General features: G+C 42.0%; 1 protein-coding gene across 3 annotated transcripts in view; it reads left to right on the forward strand.

The window, feature by feature from the left end:
- The window catches only part of MYLK3 (myosin light chain kinase 3), a 97,130-nt gene extending 76,011 nt beyond the window's left edge, over window positions 1–21,119 (forward strand). For all 3 annotated transcript variants that reach the window (XM_073605807.1, XM_073605806.1, XM_073605805.1), the window contains exons 7-13: window positions 417–526; window positions 3,607–3,748; window positions 8,917–8,987; window positions 11,658–11,786; window positions 14,028–14,180; window positions 17,850–17,982; window positions 19,983–21,119. In XM_073605807.1, the coding sequence (XP_073461908.1) occupies window positions 417–526; window positions 3,607–3,748; window positions 8,917–8,987; window positions 11,658–11,786; window positions 14,028–14,180; window positions 17,850–17,982; window positions 19,983–20,054 (810 nt within the window). In that variant the 3' untranslated portion in view covers window positions 20,055–21,119. The remainder of the gene's footprint in view (window positions 1–416; window positions 527–3,606; window positions 3,749–8,916; window positions 8,988–11,657; window positions 11,787–14,027; window positions 14,181–17,849; window positions 17,983–19,982) is intronic.
- The last annotated feature ends 639 nt before the right edge of the window (window positions 21,120–21,758 follow it).

A 21,758-nucleotide genomic window follows, 5' to 3' on the forward strand; every position in this document is an offset into this window, starting at 1 on the left:
GACCGAAGGGTTTAATATACAGACGGGAATTGTTTTTTTTTTTTTTTTTGGCCTTGGCGAGACAACTCATTAATATGTTTTCAATATTTCAGACGGTGCTGTATGATCTCGGCCGCCTCCTGAAGTGCTGGCCTTTAGCGCTGAGACGCAGCGCGGCCAATCTGTCAAGCGACTGCGGGGTGAATTTGCATATTCATGAGTCGCTCGGTGGGAGTCGCATGTCAGTCGCCTCGTTAGGCGACGAGATGGGAGGGCTGGAAAAGGGCAGCGGCGCCCCCAAGTATTGTCAGGATAGAGATGTTGTCTAGTTAGGCGGTGTGATTAATTAGCGGAATATTTCCTCGCCTTGTATGGAGGAGCAGAAATGTCAATAAAATTGTATCTTCTCCCTTTTCTTTTTTTTTTTTCACTTCCAGGACGAGGTGAAGAATGAAATTAATGTCATGAACCAGTTAAACCATGTGAACCTGATACAGTTATATGACGCCTTCGAGTGCAAAAACGACTTGACCTTAATCATGGAATAGTATGTATGATGGGGGGGGGGGGGGGGGTTGTTACACTATATTGTCAAAAGTATTGGGACGCCTGCCTTTACACACACACATGAACTTTAATGGCATCCCAGTCTTAGTCCGTAGGGTTCAATATTGAGTTGGCCCTCCCTTTGCAGCTATAACAGCTTCAACTCTTCTGGGAAGGCCGTCCACAAGGTTTAGGAGTGTGTCTATGGGAATGTTTGACCATTCTTCCAGAAGTGCATTTGTGAGATCAGGCACTGATGTTGGACGAGAAGGCCTGGCTCGCAGTCTCCGCTCTAATTCATCCCAAAGGTGTTCTATTGGGTTGAGGTCAGGACTCTGTGCAGGCCAGTCAAGTTCCTCCACCCCTAATGCGCTCATCCATGTCTTTATGGACCTTGCTTTGTGCACTGGTCCAAATCATTTGGTGGAGGGGGGATTATGGTGTGGGGGTCGTTTTTCAAGGGTTGGGCTTGGCCCCTTAGTTCCAGTAAAGGGAACTCTGAAGGCGTCAGCATACCAAGATATTTTGGACAATTTCATGCTCCCAACTTTGTGGGAACAGTTTGGGGATGGCCCCTTCCTGTTCCAACATGACTGATCACCAGAGCACAAAGCAAGGTCCATAAAGACATGGATAAACGAGTTTGGGGTGGAGGAACTTGACTGTCCTGAACAGAGTCCTGACCTCTACCTGATAGAACACCTTTGGACTGAATTAGACCGGAGACTGCGATCCAGGCCTTCTCATCTAACATCAGTGCCTGACCTCACAAATGCGCTTCGGGAAGAATGGTCAAACATTCCCATAGACACACTCCTAAACCTTGTGGACGGCCTTCCCAGAAGAGTTGAAGCTGTTATAGCTGCAAAGGGTGGGCCAACTCAATATTGAACCCTACGGACTAAGACTGAGATGCCATTAAAGCTCATGTGCGTCTAAACGCAGGCGTCCCAATACTTTTGACAATATAGTGTACATTATTGTTGTCCTTGTCCAAGCCCCTTCCTGTTATAGGGTGACAACGCTGGGCCCTTGTCTCCCAAGTGCTCACCTGGGTTGTCACCTGGGCTGGTAATGGAGACTACAAGTGGCCGTTTCTCCACACATTACACCGGCATGGTCCATTGTTGTCACCATCGGGAAACCCTGCCCGGAGAAATGCCATGCAGCTGTGTAGACAGCAATTGTCTGCAAAGTAGACGTGTGCAATTCGTTTAATTCCAAATTCGTTTTTTTAAGGAATTTCAACAAATTTGTTAATTCGGAAACGTCCAAATTAGGGAAAACCCGAAAAATGAATTATCCGGAATATTTGTATATTTGTAAATTCGAATGTTCTAATAATTCGTAAATTCAAAGATTCGTAAGGCTCGGTTCACATATGAGCCGCATGTGGCTCGCAGCAGGGGGTTCGGTGCGTCTCCGTTCACCGTTTTAGGCCCGATTTCAGCCTGAAATTTGGGCTGAGTTCGGACCAAAAGACGCGCAGCATTTTTGTGCAAAACGCCCTGGATCTGCTGCGGAGATATGTGATCCGACTCCATAGAGAGTCAGTCAAAATCTCCTGCTATTGCATCCAATTCTCAATGGTGTGTACCCAGCCTAACTCCGAAAACCTGAAAATTCTAAAAATCTGAAATAGAAATTAACTATTAAATTATAGGTTTTGGAATTTCCTTTCAAATTTGGCTGTTAGTTAACGTAACAAATACGAATTTATCCGAAGCTACGAATTATCCAAAATAACGAATGCCGCATCTAAACGAATAGAACGCAACACATTAATATTAATAAATAACAATAATAATAAAAACGTTTTATTATTTATTATTCGTTCCGTTCCTTTTGTTTATCTGCGGCATTTGTTATTTTGGATAATTTGGATAAATTCGTATTCATTATGTTCACTAACAGCTGAATTTGAATGGAAATTCCAATACCTATAATTTAATAGTTATTATTAGTTAGTTAATTATTTAGAATTTTAGGATTTCGTTCTTTCGAATTTTCTTTATTATTTTCGGATTTTAGAATTTTCGAGTTTACGAATTTTAGAATTTACGAAATTATGAATTTTCTCATTTCCGACTTTTCTAATTTACAAAATGACAAATTTTCTAATTTACGAATTTACAAAATTACAAATTTTCGAATTTTCGAATTTTCTTATTTGCGAATTTTTCTCATTTCCGAATTTACGAAATTACAAATTTTCTAATTTACAAATTTTCTAATTTACGAAATTACAAATTTTCAAATTTACGAATTTTCTAATTTACGAAATTACAAATTTTCTAATTTACAAAATTACAATTTTTTTCTAATTTATGAAATTACAAATTTTCTAATTTACGAATTTTCTAATTTACGAATTTATGAAATTACAGATTTTCTAATTTACAAATTTACGAAATTACAAATTTTCTAATTTATGAATTTACGAAATTACAAATTTTCGAATTTACAAATTTACGAAATTACAAATTTTCTAATTTACGAAATTACAAATTTTCTAATTTACGAATTTACGAAATTACAAATTTTCTAATTTACGAAATTACAAATTTTCTAATTTACGAAATTACAAATTTTCTAATTTACGAATTTACGAAATTACAAATTTTCTAATTTACGAAATTACAAATTTTCTAATTTACGAAATTACAAATTTTCTAATTTACAAATTTACAAATTTTCTAATTGACGAATTTACGAAATTACAAATTTTCTAATTTACGAATTTACGAAATTATACATTTTCTAATTTACTAATTTACAAAATTACAAATTTTCTAATTTACAAAATTACAAATTTTCTAATTTACGAATTTACAAATTTTCTAATTTATGAATTTACGAAATTACAAATTTTCTAATTTTACGAATGACCCAAAAAAAAAAAAAAACAAAAAAAAAAAAATGAAGCAAAAATGAACAAATTTTTCAGTAGTGCACATGTCTACTGCAAAGAGGATGTAGGAGAGCAGCAGCACTGAGATGCAGCAAAGCAAAAAAAAAAAAAAAAAAAAGCTGAAAATTGTTTGACATTTTTCAAATTCTGTGACCTTTTTATTTTCCCAGCTTGGACGGCGGGGAATTATTTGACCGGATCACAGATGAGAACTACCATCTCACAGAACTGGACGCCATAATGTTCACCAAACAGATCTGCGAAGGGATTTACTACTTGCACCAGCAGTATATTCTGCACTTAGACCTAAAGGTGAGGGGATGACTTTAAAGCAAAAATGTAGCTCTTCCAAAACTTTGGTCCTTTGCTTGTTGTCACCGTTTTCTGAGTCCCGAATCATCTGTCGGCATCTTTGTTTACTTGATTCAGGAATAGACACCAGCTGGCAATTTGATATTTGGAGCCGTATATAGAAATACCCGGAATAAAATTCACACATTCTAAATTCTGCTTTATTGCCTTGACTTTGATTAGAACTTTTTTTTCTTTAGAAAGCTGGGATTTCAAACCACTTTTATTTTTGGCAGTTTTAGTTTTACGTTTTTTTTTTTAGTTGGATTCAAAACTTTCACTTAAATATGTTCCTCAGTAGTCATAAAGGACATAAATCCTTGCACCAAATGGATTTGCAAACCCAGATAGTACCTTGCCTCTGCAGAGAGCAGAGCTGTGGGAGGGGCCTCAGCAGACCCCACCCACTAGAGGCTGCCTGTGTTCCGTCAGATTTTGTAACGGAAGTGACGTTCCGGCACGGCCATCTTGGTACACCCCGCACTCTGCCGCAGTAAGTAATACAGAGAGAAGGCGGCAAGCAGACATCTTTTGCCACCCACTGGAAGTTTACATTTTACACTTATTTTTAACAGTAAACTGAGCTTATGAACAGCAAAGAAAGGCCCGCTCCAGGTGTCTGATTCCAAAAAGATCTCCTCCTCCTTCGGATGTGGGTGCGGCTCAATATGCAGGAAAAGAACAGAACAAAAGTCCGGATGGCCGCACTCCGATGAATTATAAATTCTTTATTGATATCAATCCATACAGCAAGGATAAAAACCGCTAACGCGTTTCACACCGTCAAGGCAGGTGCTTACTCAAGCTATGAGTAAGCACCTGCCTTGACGGCGTGAAACGCGTTTTTTTATCCTTGCTATAATTGATCGATGAAATATAAATTCTTTATTGATATCAATCCATACAGCAAGGATAAAAACCGCTAACGCGTTTCACACCGTCAAGGCAGGTGCTTACTCAAGCTATGAGTAAGCACCTGCCTTGACGGCGTGAAACGCGTTTTTTTATCCTTGCTATAATTGATCGATGAAATATAAATTCTTTATTGATATCAATCCATACAGCAAGGATAAAAACCCCTAACGCGTTTCACACCGTCAAGGCAGGTGCTTACTCAAGCTATGAGTAAGCACCTGCCTTGACGGCGTGAAACGCGTTTTTTTATCCTTGCTATAATTGATATCAATAAAGAATTTATATTTCATCGGAGTGCGGCCATCCGGACTTTTGTTCTGTTCTTTTCCTAAACTGAGCTTATATATCGTGAAATACAGTATTTAGAAATGCGTGACACTGTTTTGATGTTGAATTTTAAAAGCAGCGGCAAGCCTGCTGATCTCACAGGTTTGGTAATCTGACAGAACACTGCTGCTGTATTTAAGATTCAACATCAAAACAGTCAGGCGGATTTCAGAATCCCGTATTTCACTATATAAGCCGAGTTTTTCTGGTAAAAATAAGTGTGAAATGCAAGACTCCGGTGGGTGTAAAAAGATGTCCGCTTGCCGCCTTCTGACTGCTTCCCTTTACTGTGGCCGAGTGCGGGGTGTATTTTTTCCCTACAAATAGAGCTTTCTTTTGGTGGTATTTGATCACCTCTGCGGTTTTTATTTTTTGCGCTATAAACAAAAAAAAGCGACAATTTTGAAAAAAAAGCAATATTTTTTACTTTTTGCTATAATAAATATCCCCAAAAAATATATAAAAATTTTTTAGGCTGATATGTATTCTTCTACATATTTTTGGTAAAAAAAATCGCAATAAGCGTATATTGATTGGTTTGCGCAAAAGTTATAGAGTCTACAAAATAAAGGATAGAGATTTATAGCATTTTTATTAGTAATGGCGGCGATCTGCGATTTTTATCGTGACTGTGACATTATGGCGGACACATCGGACACTTTTGACACTATTTTGGGACCATTGTCCTTTATACAGCGATCAGTGCTATAAAAATGTACTGATTACTGTGTAAATGACACTGGCAGGGAAGGGGTTAAACACTAGGGGGCGATCAAGGCGTTAAGTGTGTCCTAGGGAGTGATTCCTACTGTGGGGGGGGGGGTGGGCTACTACTGACATGAGAGCGATCACTGCTCCCGATGACAGAGAGCAGTAGATCTCTGTCATTAGGCAGAACGGGGAAATGCCTTGTTTACATAGGCATCTCCCCGTTCTGCCGATCCGTGACACGATCGCGGGACACCGGCGGACATCGAGTGCGCAGACACGGTCACGATGTACGCGGCGCACCCTCTAGCCCCACAAATTAAAGGGGACGTACAGGTAGGCCCATTTGCCCGCCGCTGCCATTGTGCCGACGTATATCGGCGTGCGGCGCTCGGCAGGTGGTTAAAAGACTATTAAATATATTTTTATAATTGCAAGAAATTAAGAGTGTAACCTTGTTTTCCAATATTTTTATTCAAGATTTTACAAAAGATATAAGATTAGAGTTTTACATGTTTTGTTTGAGGTATAAGAACCAATAACAAGACGTTTATACAAAATAACCGTACAAAAATAAAAAGAACAAAATGAAAGAGATAGGGAGGTTACACGACAGATAATTCCATATGATTATTAATTCTTTATGGTGTTTCATGTATAGCCTGAGGAGTCTCAGGAGGAGAATTCTCACTCCCAAGCTCCCCAACCTAGTGCAACCTGTAAATGATCCTCCTATAACAGCTTTAGGGCTTCGATCAACCCTATACTCTTTAATGCTTATTATATTTGATAAAGTAACAAGAAGGAAAAAGATAGGAAAGTGGGAAGTAGAGGATAGTGAGAAGAAGGGGAGGGGAAGGTGCACTCCTGTCTTAGAGCGAGGGATTTTTAAATATTCCCTCACATTATGTATTCGAGATATATTTTATCCAGGGGTCCCATATTCTTTCAAATAAATGCATTTTGTCATTTAAGATAGCAGACAGACGTTCATTAACCATAATCCATGACAGTTTAGATTTGATGAGATAAAAGGGAATCGTTGGAGACTTCCATGATTTCGCTATCGCTATTCTTGCTGCAACAAACACAAAATTTATGAGTTTTCGCATATATTTCGATGCGCCATCTACTGGGTGTCCCAACAGCGCTTGCAAGGGTGACTTGATTAAGTTCACTTGGGTTAATGAATATATAAAGTTGTATGTACGGATCCAAAATCTACGCACTTTTGGGCAGGACCACCATGTGTGTATCATGGTACCTTCGTTGTTGCATCCTCTAAAGCACTGTGGGGAGGCCCCCGGGACAAAAGCTGCCACTTTCACTGGAACCATATACCATCTCACCAGAACCTTGTAGTTTGCCTCTATCAAAGAGGTATTAATGTATGACTTGGAAGCCTGGAGAGATATTTTGTGCCATTCTTCAACTGTTAGGCTGATACCTGTATCTTGCTCCCATTTTTCCATATAAAACAATTTCTGAGAGGATGATGATAAAATACCATATATCAATGATATGTGGCCCGAGTGTTTATCTATGGTTCTGCAGAAATTTTCCATTTGGGTGGATTTAGTTAGGTCCGAACTACGGTTCAATGTAGTTAAGAAGTGCGCTATTTGGGAATAGCGGTATATTTCTGTATTCGGTAGTTGGTACTTTTCCTGCAGAACCTGTTTAGATATAACCCCTCTGTGGTCGCATAAATCTGCTATCCGTAACAATCCCTTGTTGGTCCACCATTTAAATTCGTGGGGACAGAGACCCGGGGCGAAGACAGGATTATTTAATAATGGGGCCAATGGAGTATGAGGAGATTTAAACTTATAAGTAGTTGCTAGTCTATCCCACAGATCAAATGACAAGGACAGTGTCGGACACATTATTGTCGGTCTGTCCTTCGGTTTCATCCACATTAGGTGGCTGATCTCCTTATTGGGAAATAACGCTGTTTCCATTTTCATCCAAAGTGGGTTTGATTGTCGGGTATGGAATCGTGTTAGCTGAGCTAATTGTGCTGCATGATAATATTTTATCAGGTCTGGTACCCCCAATCCACCTTGCAATTTGGGGGTGTATAATGTTCGTCTATTCACCCTGGGTCTCTTGTTCCCCCAGATAAATTCCAGGAGTTTATTCTGGAACCTCGCTAGGTCCGCTCTATCTATTGCTATGGGAAGAGTTCTGAACAGGTACAACACCTTTGGAAAGATAAGAGTGTAACCTTGAATCAGCCTCCCGGAATCATGATGATTGAGAAGGAAAATCACAAATTTTGGGTTGTCACCAGAACAGGAATAGAGTGGAAATGTACCAAAGGGGGACACTAGTTCTAATGACAACCGGGGATTCCCTCACTTTGGAGGGATTTCCTCTCACTTTCTGTTTTGGTTATGGGACAGGAAGTGAAGGGGAATCTCCCCAATGAGACGCAAAAAATAAAAAAACATCAAGTGGTTTTAATCCACCCTCTATCCAAAAATGAGGAAAAAAAGTTTTGCCTATAGTGCTACTTTAAGATCTCCACCAATAACATTTTTGGAAGCAGGGTTTTTTTTTTTTTTTTAAGACTATTAAAGCGGGATTCCGGCCAGCGAAAATTTTTTTTTTAAGTCAGCAGCTACAAACACTGTAGCTGCTGACTTTAAATAAGTACTTACCTGTCCTGGGTGCCCGCGATGTCGGCCGCCCGAGGCCGACCCGTCCCTCGGCTCTCGGGTCCCGGCACCACCATCCTAGGTAAGGGAAACAGGCAGTGGAGCCTTGCGGCTTCACTGCCAGTTTCCTACTGCGCACGCGCGAGCGGCGCGGCGCTCTGTAAATGGCCCCGTGGTTTTCTGGGAACACACACAGTTCCCAGAAGGCAACGGGGCCGCTCACCGAGGAACAGGACACGCCGCGGAATAGGAATAGGAAGAGGCAGATTAGGAAGACTGTCTAGCAACAAGGGTTCAGGTAAGTTTAAAACATTTTTTTTTTTTTCAAATTTTTTTTTTTCAAATTTTTTTTTAAGATTTTTGGTGCAATCTTTTTTTTTCAGGGTGGCCCTCCACTTTAAATTTAAAGACTTATTCTGATTTAAAAAAAAAATGTAAAGACTTGGTAAAACTTTGTAACATGCATTATTGATTTTAATCTAAACTCCTTTTTTCTTTTTTTTTTTTTTTTTTTTTCAGCCTGAAAATATTTTGTGCGTCAATCGAACTGGAAACCAAATCAAAATTATTGATTTTGGACTAGCAAGAAGGTAAAAAAAATTCCTTGCCATAATTATCAGGGATTTAAAATAAAACACGCACAGCTCTGTTATGTGGGAATGTTATACAGCCTACAGGGCAGAGGAATATAAGTAGTTAATATAAAAACAGATGTTGCTACTTATACTTTCTAACCCCTGATTTATATACTCAACTCATATTGTGCCAGGACCCGGGAGCCTTCCTGTTTAGGAGACACTGATTTGATATAATATATATAATTGTAAATGAAAGCAAGCTGCCAGATATCGATCTGTTATTGGACTAGTATGTGGCCTCAGGAACTTGGAGATGGTGCGTACGTTCCAGTAGTTGATCAGGCAGCAAATTTCAGACCATTGCCCCTAAAACTAAAGAAAAAATGAATCTGAGGTTAAAACATCACATTGAGAATTACTCCAATATAGGATCCCATAAAAAGCTGTCACAGAGCCGATGCATTTGAGGGGCCAGAAAGCACCCCCTTCATCAGGGCTAAAAAGATACAAAAAAACACAGTATATATAAAAATTATATAAATGAATACATCTAATGTATACCCTGGTGATTTTGGCCTGATAACATGCACACATGTTGACACAAAGGGGTTTGAATGGCTATTAAAGGTAACCATCCTCACCTGTGATCTGTTTGCTTGTAATTAGTGTGTATGTAGAAAAGGTCAATGAGTTTCTGGACTCCTGACAGACCCTTGCATGTTTCATCCAGTGCTGCACTGATATTTCTGGATTCTGAGTCATGGGGAAAGCAAAAGGATATAAAAAGATATCCAAGGAATTGAGAATGCCAATCAGCAGTGTTCAAACTCTAATCAAGACGTGTAAAATGAGGGGTTCTGTTGAAACCAAACCACGGTCAGGTAGACCAACTAAAATTTCAGCCACAACTGCCAGGAAAATTGTCCAGGATGCAAAGAAAAAGCCACAAATAACTTCAGGTGAAATACAGGACTCTCTGAAAACATGTGGTTTGGCTGTTTTGAGTTGCACAATAAGGAGGCACTTGAAGAAAGATGGGCTGCATGGTCCAGTCGCCAGAAGAAAGTCATTACAATGCAAATACCACAAACTATCCTGCTTATAATATGCCAAACAGCACAGAGACAAGGCTCAAACCTTCTGACACAAAGTAATTTGGAGTGATGAGACCAAAATTGAGCTTTTTGGCCACAACCATAAACTCTACATTTGGAGAGGAGTCAACAAGTCCTATGATGAAAGGTCCACCATTCCTACTGTGAAACACGGAGGTGGATCGCTGATGTTTTGGGGGATGTGTGAGCTACAAAGGCACAGGAAATTTGGTCAAAATGTTATCAAAAAATACTGGAGGAAAATTTGCATTCATCAGCCAGGAAGCTGCACATGGGACGTACTTGGACATTCCAACATGACAATGATCCAAAACACAAGCCCAAGGCGACCTGTCATTGGCTACAGCAGAATAAAGTGAAGGTTCTGGAGTGGCCATCTCAGTCTCCTGACCTCAATATCATTGAGTCACTCTGGGGAGATCTCAAAACGTGCCGTTCATGCAAGACAGCCCAAGAATTTACAGGAACTGGAGGCTTTTTGACAATATGAATGGACAGTATTTTGTGTACAATAAAGTTACCTTAAAAAAAAAAAGGTTATAAATGCAGGTACATAGTCACATAGTTAGTCAGGTTGAAAAAAGACACAAGTCCATCTAGTTAAAAAAAACATACAATCCCATATACATAATCCTATACCCACAGCTGATCCAGAGGAAGGCGAAAAAACCCCAGCAGAGCATGATTGAATTTGCTACAGCAGGGGATAAAATTCCTTCCTGATCCCCCAAGAGACAATCAAATATTCCCTGGATCAACTTTACCTATAAATGTCAGTACCCAGTTATTTTATGTACACCTAGGAAATAATTCCTTTTTTTTAAAGCAATCTACTGAGCTGGCCAGAAAGAGCCCTTGAGGGAATCTATTCCACATTTTCACAGCTCTTTCTGTGAAGAAACCTTTCCGTATTTGGAGATGAAATCTCTTTTCCTCTAGGCGTAAAGAGTGCCCCCTTGTCCTCTGTGATGACCTCAAAGTGAATAACTCAACACCAAGTTCACTATATGGACCCCTTATATATTTGTACATGTTGATCATATCCCCCCTTATTCTCCTCTTCTCAAGAGAGAATAAATCCAGTTCCTCTAATCTTTCCTCATAGCTGAGCTCCTCCATGCCTCTTATCAGTTTGGTTGCCCTTCTCTGCACTTTCTGCAGTTCCCCGATATCCTTTTTAAAAACTGGTGCCCAAAACTGAACTGCGTATTCCAGATGAGGTCTTATTAATGATTTGTACAGGGGGGCAAAATGTTATCTATCTCTCTGGAGTCCCCTTAAGAGAAAGATCGCAGCATCACCAAACTCCATTATCCAGGTCGCGTGATGACATCATTAAGCTCCGCCCTGTTTGAGTTTTTACACATATATTATGATGAGATATTGCTAGTATGTTTATTACATGTAACACAATTTTGTTCTTGAACGTGGCATTTTTGATTTACATAGTAAGAAATGATTTCATGAAAAATAGATTACATAAGTAAGTAGTGGATGTGTATGGATTATTTTTGGCGGATCAGGATATGGTTTATTGTCACTTTAATATCCCGCACTCTATTCACAGGTACAAGCCAAGAGAGAAGCTGAAGGTGAATTTTGGAACACCAGAGTTTTTGGCTCCAGAAGTGGTGAATTATGACTTTGTGTCATTCCCAACTGATATGTGGAGTGTGGGGGTCATTACCTACATGTTGTAAGTTACCCAATGGGTTGGCGGATCTGGGGCTTTTGCTGCGCTACTTTTGTTACTGAACTATCAGCTGCAGAGGATTTGTTACATTGTTGTTTGTTGCAAGGTTTTTTTTTTATTTCATTATCAGTGTTATAGTAATATTTTACCCTGTTACATTTTTACCCTGAAAACAGTCAGCTTTAGGCCTCCTTCACACTTGCGTGCCGCCACCATAACACAGTTTTGGAGTGTATTGTTGCACATTTTTGAATGGGCCTCCCTCCGTTCCAATAATGTGCTAAAGAAGCTCATGCATTTAGGACATGAGGCAAGCGCAATTTGTGTTACACATTTTGTGCGCATTATGTCACGGCAAAATGCATGACTGCTACCTGCAATAGGGGTGCCATTAAGAAATAATGGCGACACAAGCGCGCTGTACGATTTAAGTTTTTTTTGCGCGTTTCAGTAATGCTCATTTCTGCCCACGTTTGGCCACGTGTGAACGGAGCCTTAGACCCCTTTCACACTGGGGCACTTTTTAGGCAATCTTGACTTGGTTTTCCCAGGACTTTCTCCCTTTATCCCTTAAAAAGAAGAATGTTGGGACAGCAAAGGGAAAGTAAGTATGTGCAGCTGGGGAGGGTGGTAGTCAAACTAGAACTATAGGTAAAACTTTTTCTAATTTTGGATAGAGCAAGGGATGGGTATAACCCCCTGTCAGATTTTTATTTTTTTCACCATCTGTCCCATTCAGTGGCCATGCTATGGGCGGTGCAGGGGATGCGGCCCGCACCCGGGTGACACCCGGCTCAGACTGGCACCGTGCTGCATTGAGAGGGGCGCCGCGGCTCCCTCCTTCCCTTCCGGGATCTCTTCTCCATGTGATGTGCAGGGAGAGTGGGGGAAGAGGGAGTGAGGTAGAGACAGACAGGGTGCCCGGGGTCCGACCGTCCACACACACCTCCACATGTGGCCGCAATCAGATCTCTGTCCCCGCCGGCTGCACTCACTGCCGCTTCCCCCTTGGCTCTGACGTATACACAGGCCGGGAGGAAGAGCCAAGGATGAAAAGGGACACAGACACCATCCACGCTACAGCACCTGTCCTGAGGTATGCAACAGGAGTATTGCAGAGGAGGGGGACATAGTGGTTGGGGGGGGGGGCATTGTCAGGTAACAATTATGCTGCCAGGAGTGATTTTAGGGGGGTTAGAGGATAGGTGCTAGGGGGTGCTCTTTCTTTTGGGTTAGAGAGGACTTGTACTAGAAGTAGGAGGGGGGCAGATTTGAAGTTTAACCCCCTCCCCCAGCACAATTCCTCTTCCCTCCGAAAGCACCCCCTAGCACATATCCTTTAACCCCCCCAAAATCAAAGATCCCATCCCAGCTCCATCCACCCCCCCCAATCCAATTCCGGCTCCATCCACCCCCCAATCCCATCCCGGCTCCATCCAGCTCCACCCACCCCCGATCCCAAAGCCGCTCATCCATCCCCCCTGATCCTGATCCCCTCCCCACTCCATCCAACCCCCCGATCCTATCCCCGCTCCATCCATCCCCCCTGATTCTATCCCCGCTCCATCCATCCCCCCTGATTCTATCCCCGCTCCATCCATCCCCTCTGATCCTATCCCGGCTCCTTCCATCCCCAGATCCCATCCCAGCTCCATCCATCCCCCCAATCCCATCCTGGCTCCATCCATCCCCCCCGATCCCATCCCGGCTCCATCCATCCCCCCCGATCCCATCCCGGCTCCATTCATCCTCTGATCCCATCCTGGCTCCATCCATCCCCTGATCCCATCCTGGCTCCATCCATTCCCCCTATCCCATTGCAGCTCTATCCACCACCCCCATCCAATCTCGGCTCCATCCATCCCCCCAATCCCATTCCAGTTCCATCCATTGTGGTAGGTTAAGGGGGGAGAGCTGCACCGACGCACTAGCCTGCTTAGCGCCGGGGGGTGGGGGGTGACACCATGTATTACCGCACCAGGTGACACCAACCCTAGTGACGCCACTGGTCCCATTGTGGAGATTTCCCTTCACTTCCTGTACCATAGGCAAATAGGAAGTGAGAGGAAATTCCTGCAAATTAGGGGAATTTCTTTGGGACCCCCAGGTCACCAGAAGTAGCGTCCTCATTGGAAGATTACCCCTCTATTACTTTTCTGGGGACAATTTAAAATGTGGGATTTTTGTATACTTTCACTTTCAATGATAATGGTAAACAGGGTGGCATCATTTTGTCTTTGTTAGACTCAGCGGTCTATCTCCATTTCTGGGAGAAAGTGACGCAGAAACCATGAACTACATTGTCAATTGCAACTGGGATTTTGACTCTGATGCATTCGATCAGGTGTCCGAAGAGGCCAAAGACTTCATCTCAGGGCTTTTGCTCAAAGAAAAGAGGTAATGAAATATGAAAAGTTTCCTCAATGACATTATAAAGCAGGGACGTCCTACAGCAGATAACTCAGCTGGAGGAAGGAGATTCCATTACAGTTGGACTCATATACTATATAATACCCTCCCGTATAGTGCGAATTGCAAATGATCAACTTCTCATCCAAATGGCTGTTTTACATGACCATTTCTGGCTGTCATGGGGTTGCTTTAGAGCAGCCATTCTCAACCATGGTTCCCTGGAATCTTTGGGTTCCTCCAGAGGTTGCTAGGGGCTCCATGAGTTGTAGCTGATTGACCTCCCATCTGATGGTTCCTGCATAATTCTGGCTCCAATGCCACTTTGCAAAGCCACTGGCATGACATGTTCTTTTAAGGCCCCAGAGACGTATTTAGAGGTAAATATATATTTTTATTATTTGTTTCCATCACAAGTAGCAGTATAACAACGAATTATACCCAAATAGTACAGTTTTGAATGAACAATAATAATGGTGCCCAAGTAAACGGATGATAACTTCGCATAGTAACATAGTAGGGAAAGAAGGCATCATGTGATAAAATCATGAAACATATTAGTTGTATAATTAAAGAAAGAGGAGAGAGGAAAGTATGATCAAAAAAAGAGAGCGAAAGGAAGAGAGAAAGGTCTAAGGAAGGAAGAAAGAGTAGAAAAGAAGAAATCCCGGCTCTCACGTGGCCAGCCAATGAGGAGGTAAGGAAAAAAGATTATTAGTTAGGAATATATACTAATAGATTAGTTTTAGCATGGCTTTAAGTGTAGCAGAGGTGGAGAAGTCTAGCTACACACACCATAAGATTTTAAATTTCTTGAAGGTATCATTATCCAGCACAAGCATCTCCTCCATTCGCATAATATCGTTAACGGTGGAGACCCACAGCGACAGTGGAGGGGACTTGTCTGTTTTCCAATATAGAGGAATTAATTTAGTTTCTACAATATTATTTTTTATTATTTGTTACAATTTTTTAGGAGCCCCATTGGGGGGCTTTGGTGAAATATCAGGGGTCTAAATAAACAACGCACTTGTGGTAAGCTATGACTGCGTGTAAAACAACGCTGGCCTGATGGAACGCATTGGTAAACCGTGGCGTCCTGTTGTGCTGCCTACGTGAATGACGAAGGCAGCACAACAGGACTCCACGAGGGGATCAGTTCCTCTATATGCCGCCACCTCTACTATCCAGGTGTACAGGGGTCCGCACGGGCACCCTTGAGCATGTGGCCCGGTCGCAATTGTGACCCTTGCACACAGGGCCATCTAGCTGATGTGCATTTGGCATTTAATGCACCCAGGAGGGAGGGAGGGGTGCAGCGTCCAGCTCCACTGCCTGCAGCTTGTCAAAGGCTATGGCAGGCTGCAGCTGGACAGGGTTGAATGTTGTACTGAGTGTTACCTGCGCTTAGGACCCTGTGCATTCAGGGACAAATGCACGGAACACAGAAGACCTGCATTCAGCTGCAGTCTGCCATAGACTTTGACAGACTGTAGGCAGCAGCTTGATGGCCCCATGTGCAAGTGGTCTTATGACGCGTACACACGGCCGGACTTCCCGACAGAAAAAGTCCAATGGGAGCTTTCGGTCGGACATTCCGACCGTGTGTATGCCCCATCAGACTTTTTCTGTCGGCATTTCCGACGGACTCAGATATAGAACATGTTCTAAATCTCTATGTCGGAAATGCAGACGGAGTTTAGACCGCTCGCAAGTCCAGCCGTGTGTACGCGGCATTAGTTGTCTGTGAGTGAGGCATTCTGTCCATCCCTATAGGGGTTCCCCGAGACTTAAACTTTATTTCAAGGATTTACTTTTTAAAGTCACTGTCCAATCAGTACAAAGTGATGGTATCTGTAGATAGCCCACCTCTGCATGCTTCTATACTTACCAATCTGCACTACCTCTATGTTTCTCTGGTGTTGGAGTCTAGACATGGGTCACATCATGGGCCCACTTCACACAACCTGGTGAAGGGCTGCTCAGGCTCGAGCACTATCACACATGATCTCCCATACCCAGAAGATTTGGCTTTCTGTAGATATGGGGAGAGTAACATTCGTCTCTTTAAAGGATAACAAAATAAATAGCGATATTCACCGTTCCTGTGGTCATTCCTGAGTGTTTAGATAGCTGCTAAGTAGAAAAAAAAAATAGCACTGGTCCAGAAACTTTGAAAAAAACGAAACAAAAAAACTTTTCGGTCTTTTTTTGTATCAAGTACTTTGTAGCAAAACATGACCTAGTACTTGGTGGAGAAACCCTATAAGACGTTTCTTATAGTTGGTTACAGTGGCAGATGGTCGTTTTTTTGTTTGGGGGGGGGGCAAACAACCCCCCGGCACCTCAACCCTCCCCCCCAGCTGTTTGCCGACAGGGCGGGGATCATCGGGGGAGACAGGCTGCAGCAGGATGGCGTTTTCCTCTGAGATCACAGCGGCTTCCGCTGTGCATCTCCTCCCCTTCACTTAGGCATCCAATAAGATCGCCTAAGCTTTCAGCCAATCGGGAACCGCATAACATACCCGCGCTTCCTGATTGGCGGAGAGGCGATTTCAGTGTTAGAAAAGCAAATATTAATTTGCTTTTCTAACACATCTAGGTGGACTGCGAGCACAATGCTCTTCGCTCCAAGTCCATATTTTTGAAGCCTATTAGAGCCTATGGCTCTAATCGGGTGCTTCAAACCTCCCCCCCCCCCGCCGCTGTAATTCAGGTGCCCGGCCTCCGAAAGGGGGACGGACGCCTGAATAGGGGGTGGCAGTGGCAGCCATGGATAGATTCATGCTCTATGTATGAATCTATCCATTATACATAGAGGGGGCAGCACCCGTGCGCCCTTAATGCACGGGCCGCCACTGGTTGGTGACCAGGTTTGCACACAGCTCAGGATTGATTTTGTTCCACTCTTCTTTACAGATCTTCTCTAAATCTTTAAGGTTGCTTGGCTGTCACTTGGCAACTCGAAGTTTTAGCTCCCTCCATAAATATTCTATAGGATTAAGGTCTGTAGACTGGCTAGGCCACTCCATGACCTTAATGTGCTTCTTCTTGAGCCACTCCTTTGTTGCCTTGGTGGTATGTTTTGGGTCATTGTAATGCTGGAAGATTCATCCATGACCCATCTTCAGTGTTCTGGCTGAGGGAAGAAAGTTCTCATCTTAGATTTTACAATAGGTGGCCCCATCCATTGGCCCCTCAATGCGGCAAAGTCGGCCTCTACCTTTAGCAGAGAAACAGCCCCAAAGCATAATGTTTCCACCTCTGTGCTTGAGGTGGGGGGGAGGGGGGGGGGGGCGATGGGGTGCATGGGAATCAAATACTTATTTTACTCACTGAATTGCAACTCAATTTATAACATATGTATCGTGTTTGTTCTGAATTTCTGGTTGATATTCTGTCTCTCTTATTTTAAAATACACCTATGATAACAAATTATAGACCCTTCATTTCTTTGTAAGTGGGAAAACTTACAAAATCTGCAGGGAATCAAAAAAATTATTTTCCCCACTGTAAAGGGCTTGAGTTGAACAGCACAAAATATATATATAAAATAAAAAAAAAAAAAAAAGAAGCAAATGTATGCAGCAAGATCATGTGACTGTTGACCTTGATTTATTTTTTATTGGCTGTTGTTGTTCTGTTTCCTACTTTTAGCTGTAGACTGAGCGCCGGACAATGCTTAAAGCATGAGTGGCTGACGAATTTGCCCCTAAAGGCCAAGAAATACAAAGTTCGCTTGAAGTCTCAGATCATGCTTCAGAAATACATGGCCCAAAAGAAGTGGAAAGTAGGTTATCCGTATCTCTAATGTATCTAATTGATCTTCCTGTCAAGTACAAGGACCTCATAGCTCATAAACATGACCGAAAACTAGTCCCATGGATATAATGATCAGTTTGGGTAACAGTTACACATCTGTGGTCACACCATAGTCTCTGCAGCCAGCAAATGGCTTTGGATGATAGAGAAATGTATTGTTTAAATGGAATTTTCATGGATAAATACTGTTATTTCCTCAAGTACAGCTGGTGTGAAGAGTGTTTGCATAGGCATGAGGCTACTGGTTTGGCTGAAATGTTCATAGATGTTTATTGAAGATCTTGGATGGTCAAACTTCCAATGACTATTATATATATATATGCACCATATGGCCAAACGTTTGTAGACATCTGACCATCACATCCACCTACTGTATATGGTCGACGGTATGTGGATACTAGAGGTGTGCACCACGGAAAAATTAGTTTTGTTTCGGATTCATTTGTTAAGTTAATTTCCTTGTGTTATGTTAGAATGATTCATTTTCTGAATTAGTTTCATATATTTCGGATGATGGCTATATTTGTTCTATTCTAATCTATAAAAAAAAATGTTATTCTTTTCTGTTTTATTGTATTCTATTCTTTTATTTTCTATTTTATTATTTTTTTTATTGTATTCTATTATTTCCTATTGTATTCTATTTTATTATGTTTCTATTTTTTTTTTCTATTCTATAAAACAGCCTAAATAGGAAGCATCTTTTTTTCACTTTTATACCTTACTGTATTTATTGCAATATGTTTTAATTTCAAATATGAATTATTTTCGAACTTGAATACATTTTCAAATTCATATTCTAATAATTCGTTATGTTATTTTGTTTCATTATAATGTATTTCAGATTTGTTGAAATTCGTTAGTATTGTCATTTAGAAATTGGGATACACTAGAATCTCTAAATGAAAATGTCGTCCAAATTATGATTTCTAACGAAACTTCTATGTCCAGTGGATACCGCTTCAAATTATTAAGTTCAGGTGTTTGCAGTGAATGGTACTGGTACAGCATACAAAGACATTTTAGACAATATTATTCCTCCAACTTCATGGTAACAGTTTGGGTTACGCCCCCAGCATGACTGTACCTCTATGCACAATGGCAGCTCCATAAAGACAAATGTTTCATGAGTTTGGTGTGGAGGAACTCAAGTGGCCTGTGCAAACCTTGACCTCAACCCTACTGAACACCTTTGGGCTAAATTGGAACACCAGTTGTGAGCTAGGCCTTCGCTACTTTTGGCTGAATGGGCACAAATTCCCACATGCACATTTGTGGAAAGCCTTCCCAGAAGAGTGGAATCTGCTGTAGATACAAATGGAAGGTGGGAATCCATATAAATACCCATGGTTTTGGACTAGGAGCTCGTATGGATGTGAAGGTCAGGCGTCTACACACTTTTGGCCATAATATAATTTTATTTCCTGAACACCTTCTAGGTTTTAGCTCCATACCCGTCATTCCACTGCGACGTGCCAGAACCCTTATTGCCCATTGGAGTCCTGGCACTTGACAGCTTATTGGCAGGAAGAAAGCTTAGTACAGGAAGAATACAGGGCTTAATCTAGACTTGGACAGAATTTGAGGCCCCACTGGGATCAATTAAAAAGCTAACACAGGTACTTGCAAGAATAAGGGACCTGCATTTCAACACTGTTGCCTCGTTTAGGTCTGGTTAGTTTAAAATTGAAAATTATTGCGGGGGGGGGGGGGTTGTCACCCAAAATGTGATGCTGGATGAGTGGAACTAGAGTCAGGAACTTTATTAGGTAGATCATCTCAACATCAAATTTCTGAAGAAACATACTGTAAGACAACAGGTTACCCAGGCCACCAAACTCATAAATACTACTTTGGGGTGGACTGATCTAATAGATAATAGATAGATCAACTAATGTCTCTGTTGCATTTTGTTCATCAAGTCATACTACTCACAATATTAAATGTTCCCACCATCTTTCCTTACAGAAACATTTCTATGTGGTCACAGCTGCCAATCGTCTCAGGAAGTTTCAGCTGCTTTCCCTCAAACCCTCCTAGAGAACAAGACTATGACACTTGTGCGTGGATTGTACATAACAGCTGCCTGGCCGCCCTGTAACACTAAGGACTGCACTATGTACACAGGGGTCACCTGATAACCGATATCCACTGTCTGGGGGCACAGTGTGAATGTGGTGGTTGTGGAAATATTATACCCAATGTAGATAGAGATCTTCACCCTTGGCCTTCTGGATCCTCAGATTTGTACCACCATTCCTTCATACCTTATATTGAATATCTCAACTGTGAGGAACATTTTACAGGTTTAGCTAAGTGATAATTGGATGAAATGTGTTGTTATATTTTACAAGGTGTATTTGTATCTTGAGCTGTGAAGATGGGAAGAAGGCATTGTGCATAATAGATTATGTTGAATTCTTCTATTAGGGTTACAGTTAACCCCAGCACTTCCCCACTCTGTTCAAAACTAAAAGAATAAAGTTTTTAATATAGTTGGGCTTTAAAGTGATATTAAAGGCTATTTTTTCTTTTGAAATAACAATGATGTCATACTCACCTGCTCTGTGCAGCGGTTTTGCACAGAGCAGCCCCGATCTTCCTCTTTCCAGGCCCCTCCTACCAAATGCCCCCCATGCAAGTAGCTTGCAATGGGGGCTTTCGAGCTGCAGCTCTGCATGTCCATTCACACATGGACTTGTGGATGTCTTGGCCCTGCCCCCTCTTCTCCTTATTGGCTCACTGGCTGTGATTGACAGCAGCGGGAGCCAATCCCCCCTGCTGGTGTCTTAGCAAATAAGGAGGGAGGGTCCCCGGAGAGCCGAGATGGGGCTCAGGTAAAATATTACGGGGGCTGCTGCACAGAGAAGGTTTTTTACCTTTATGCATAAAATACATGAGGGTAAACAACCTTAAGCCTTTATAAACCGCTTCAAATAGAATTTGCCTCTAGGGATTATTTTAGTCTGTTTCTTCTCATTATTAAATAGACTTATACCCTTCTATAAAGTGAACCTAGAATTGGATATACACTATTACCGAAAGTATTGGGACGCCTGCCTTTACACGCACATGAACTTTAATGGCATCCCAGTCTTAGTCCATAGGGTTGGATATTGAGTTGGCCCACCCTTTGCAGCTATAGCAGCTTCAACTCTTCTGGGAAGGCTGTCCACAAGGTTTAGGAGTGTGTCTATGGGAATGTTTGACCATTCTTCGACCATTCTTTGGGCGGTCCCAAAGTGCAGACCAATCCAGTTCCTCCACCCCAAACTCGCTCATCCATGTCTTTATGGACCTTGCTTTGTGCACTGGTGCACAGTCATGTTGGAACAGGAAGGGGCCATCCCCAAACTGTTCCCACAAAGTTGGGACCATGAAATTGTCCAAAATGTCTTGGTATGCTGATGCCTTAAGAGTTCCCTTCACTGGAACTAAGGGGCCAAGCCCAACCCTTGAAAAACAACCCCACACCAGAATCCCTCCTCCACCAAATGATCTGGACCAGTGCACAAAGCAAGGTCCATAAAGACATGGATGAGCAAGTTTGAGGTGGGGAAACCTGACTGGCCTACACAGAGTCCTGACCTCAACCCGACAGAACACCTTTGGGATGAATTAGAGCGGAGACTGCGAGCCAGGCCTTCTCCTCCAAAATCAGTGCCTAACCTCACAAATGCGCTTCTGGAAGAACGGTCAAACATTCCCATAGACACACTCCTAAACCTTGTGGATGGCCTTCCC

Source organism: Aquarana catesbeiana, linkage group LG11, assembly GCF_042186555.1.
Source record: "Aquarana catesbeiana isolate 2022-GZ linkage group LG11, ASM4218655v1, whole genome shotgun sequence".
NCBI classification, from domain to species: Eukaryota; Metazoa; Chordata; class Amphibia; order Anura; family Ranidae; genus Aquarana; species Aquarana catesbeiana.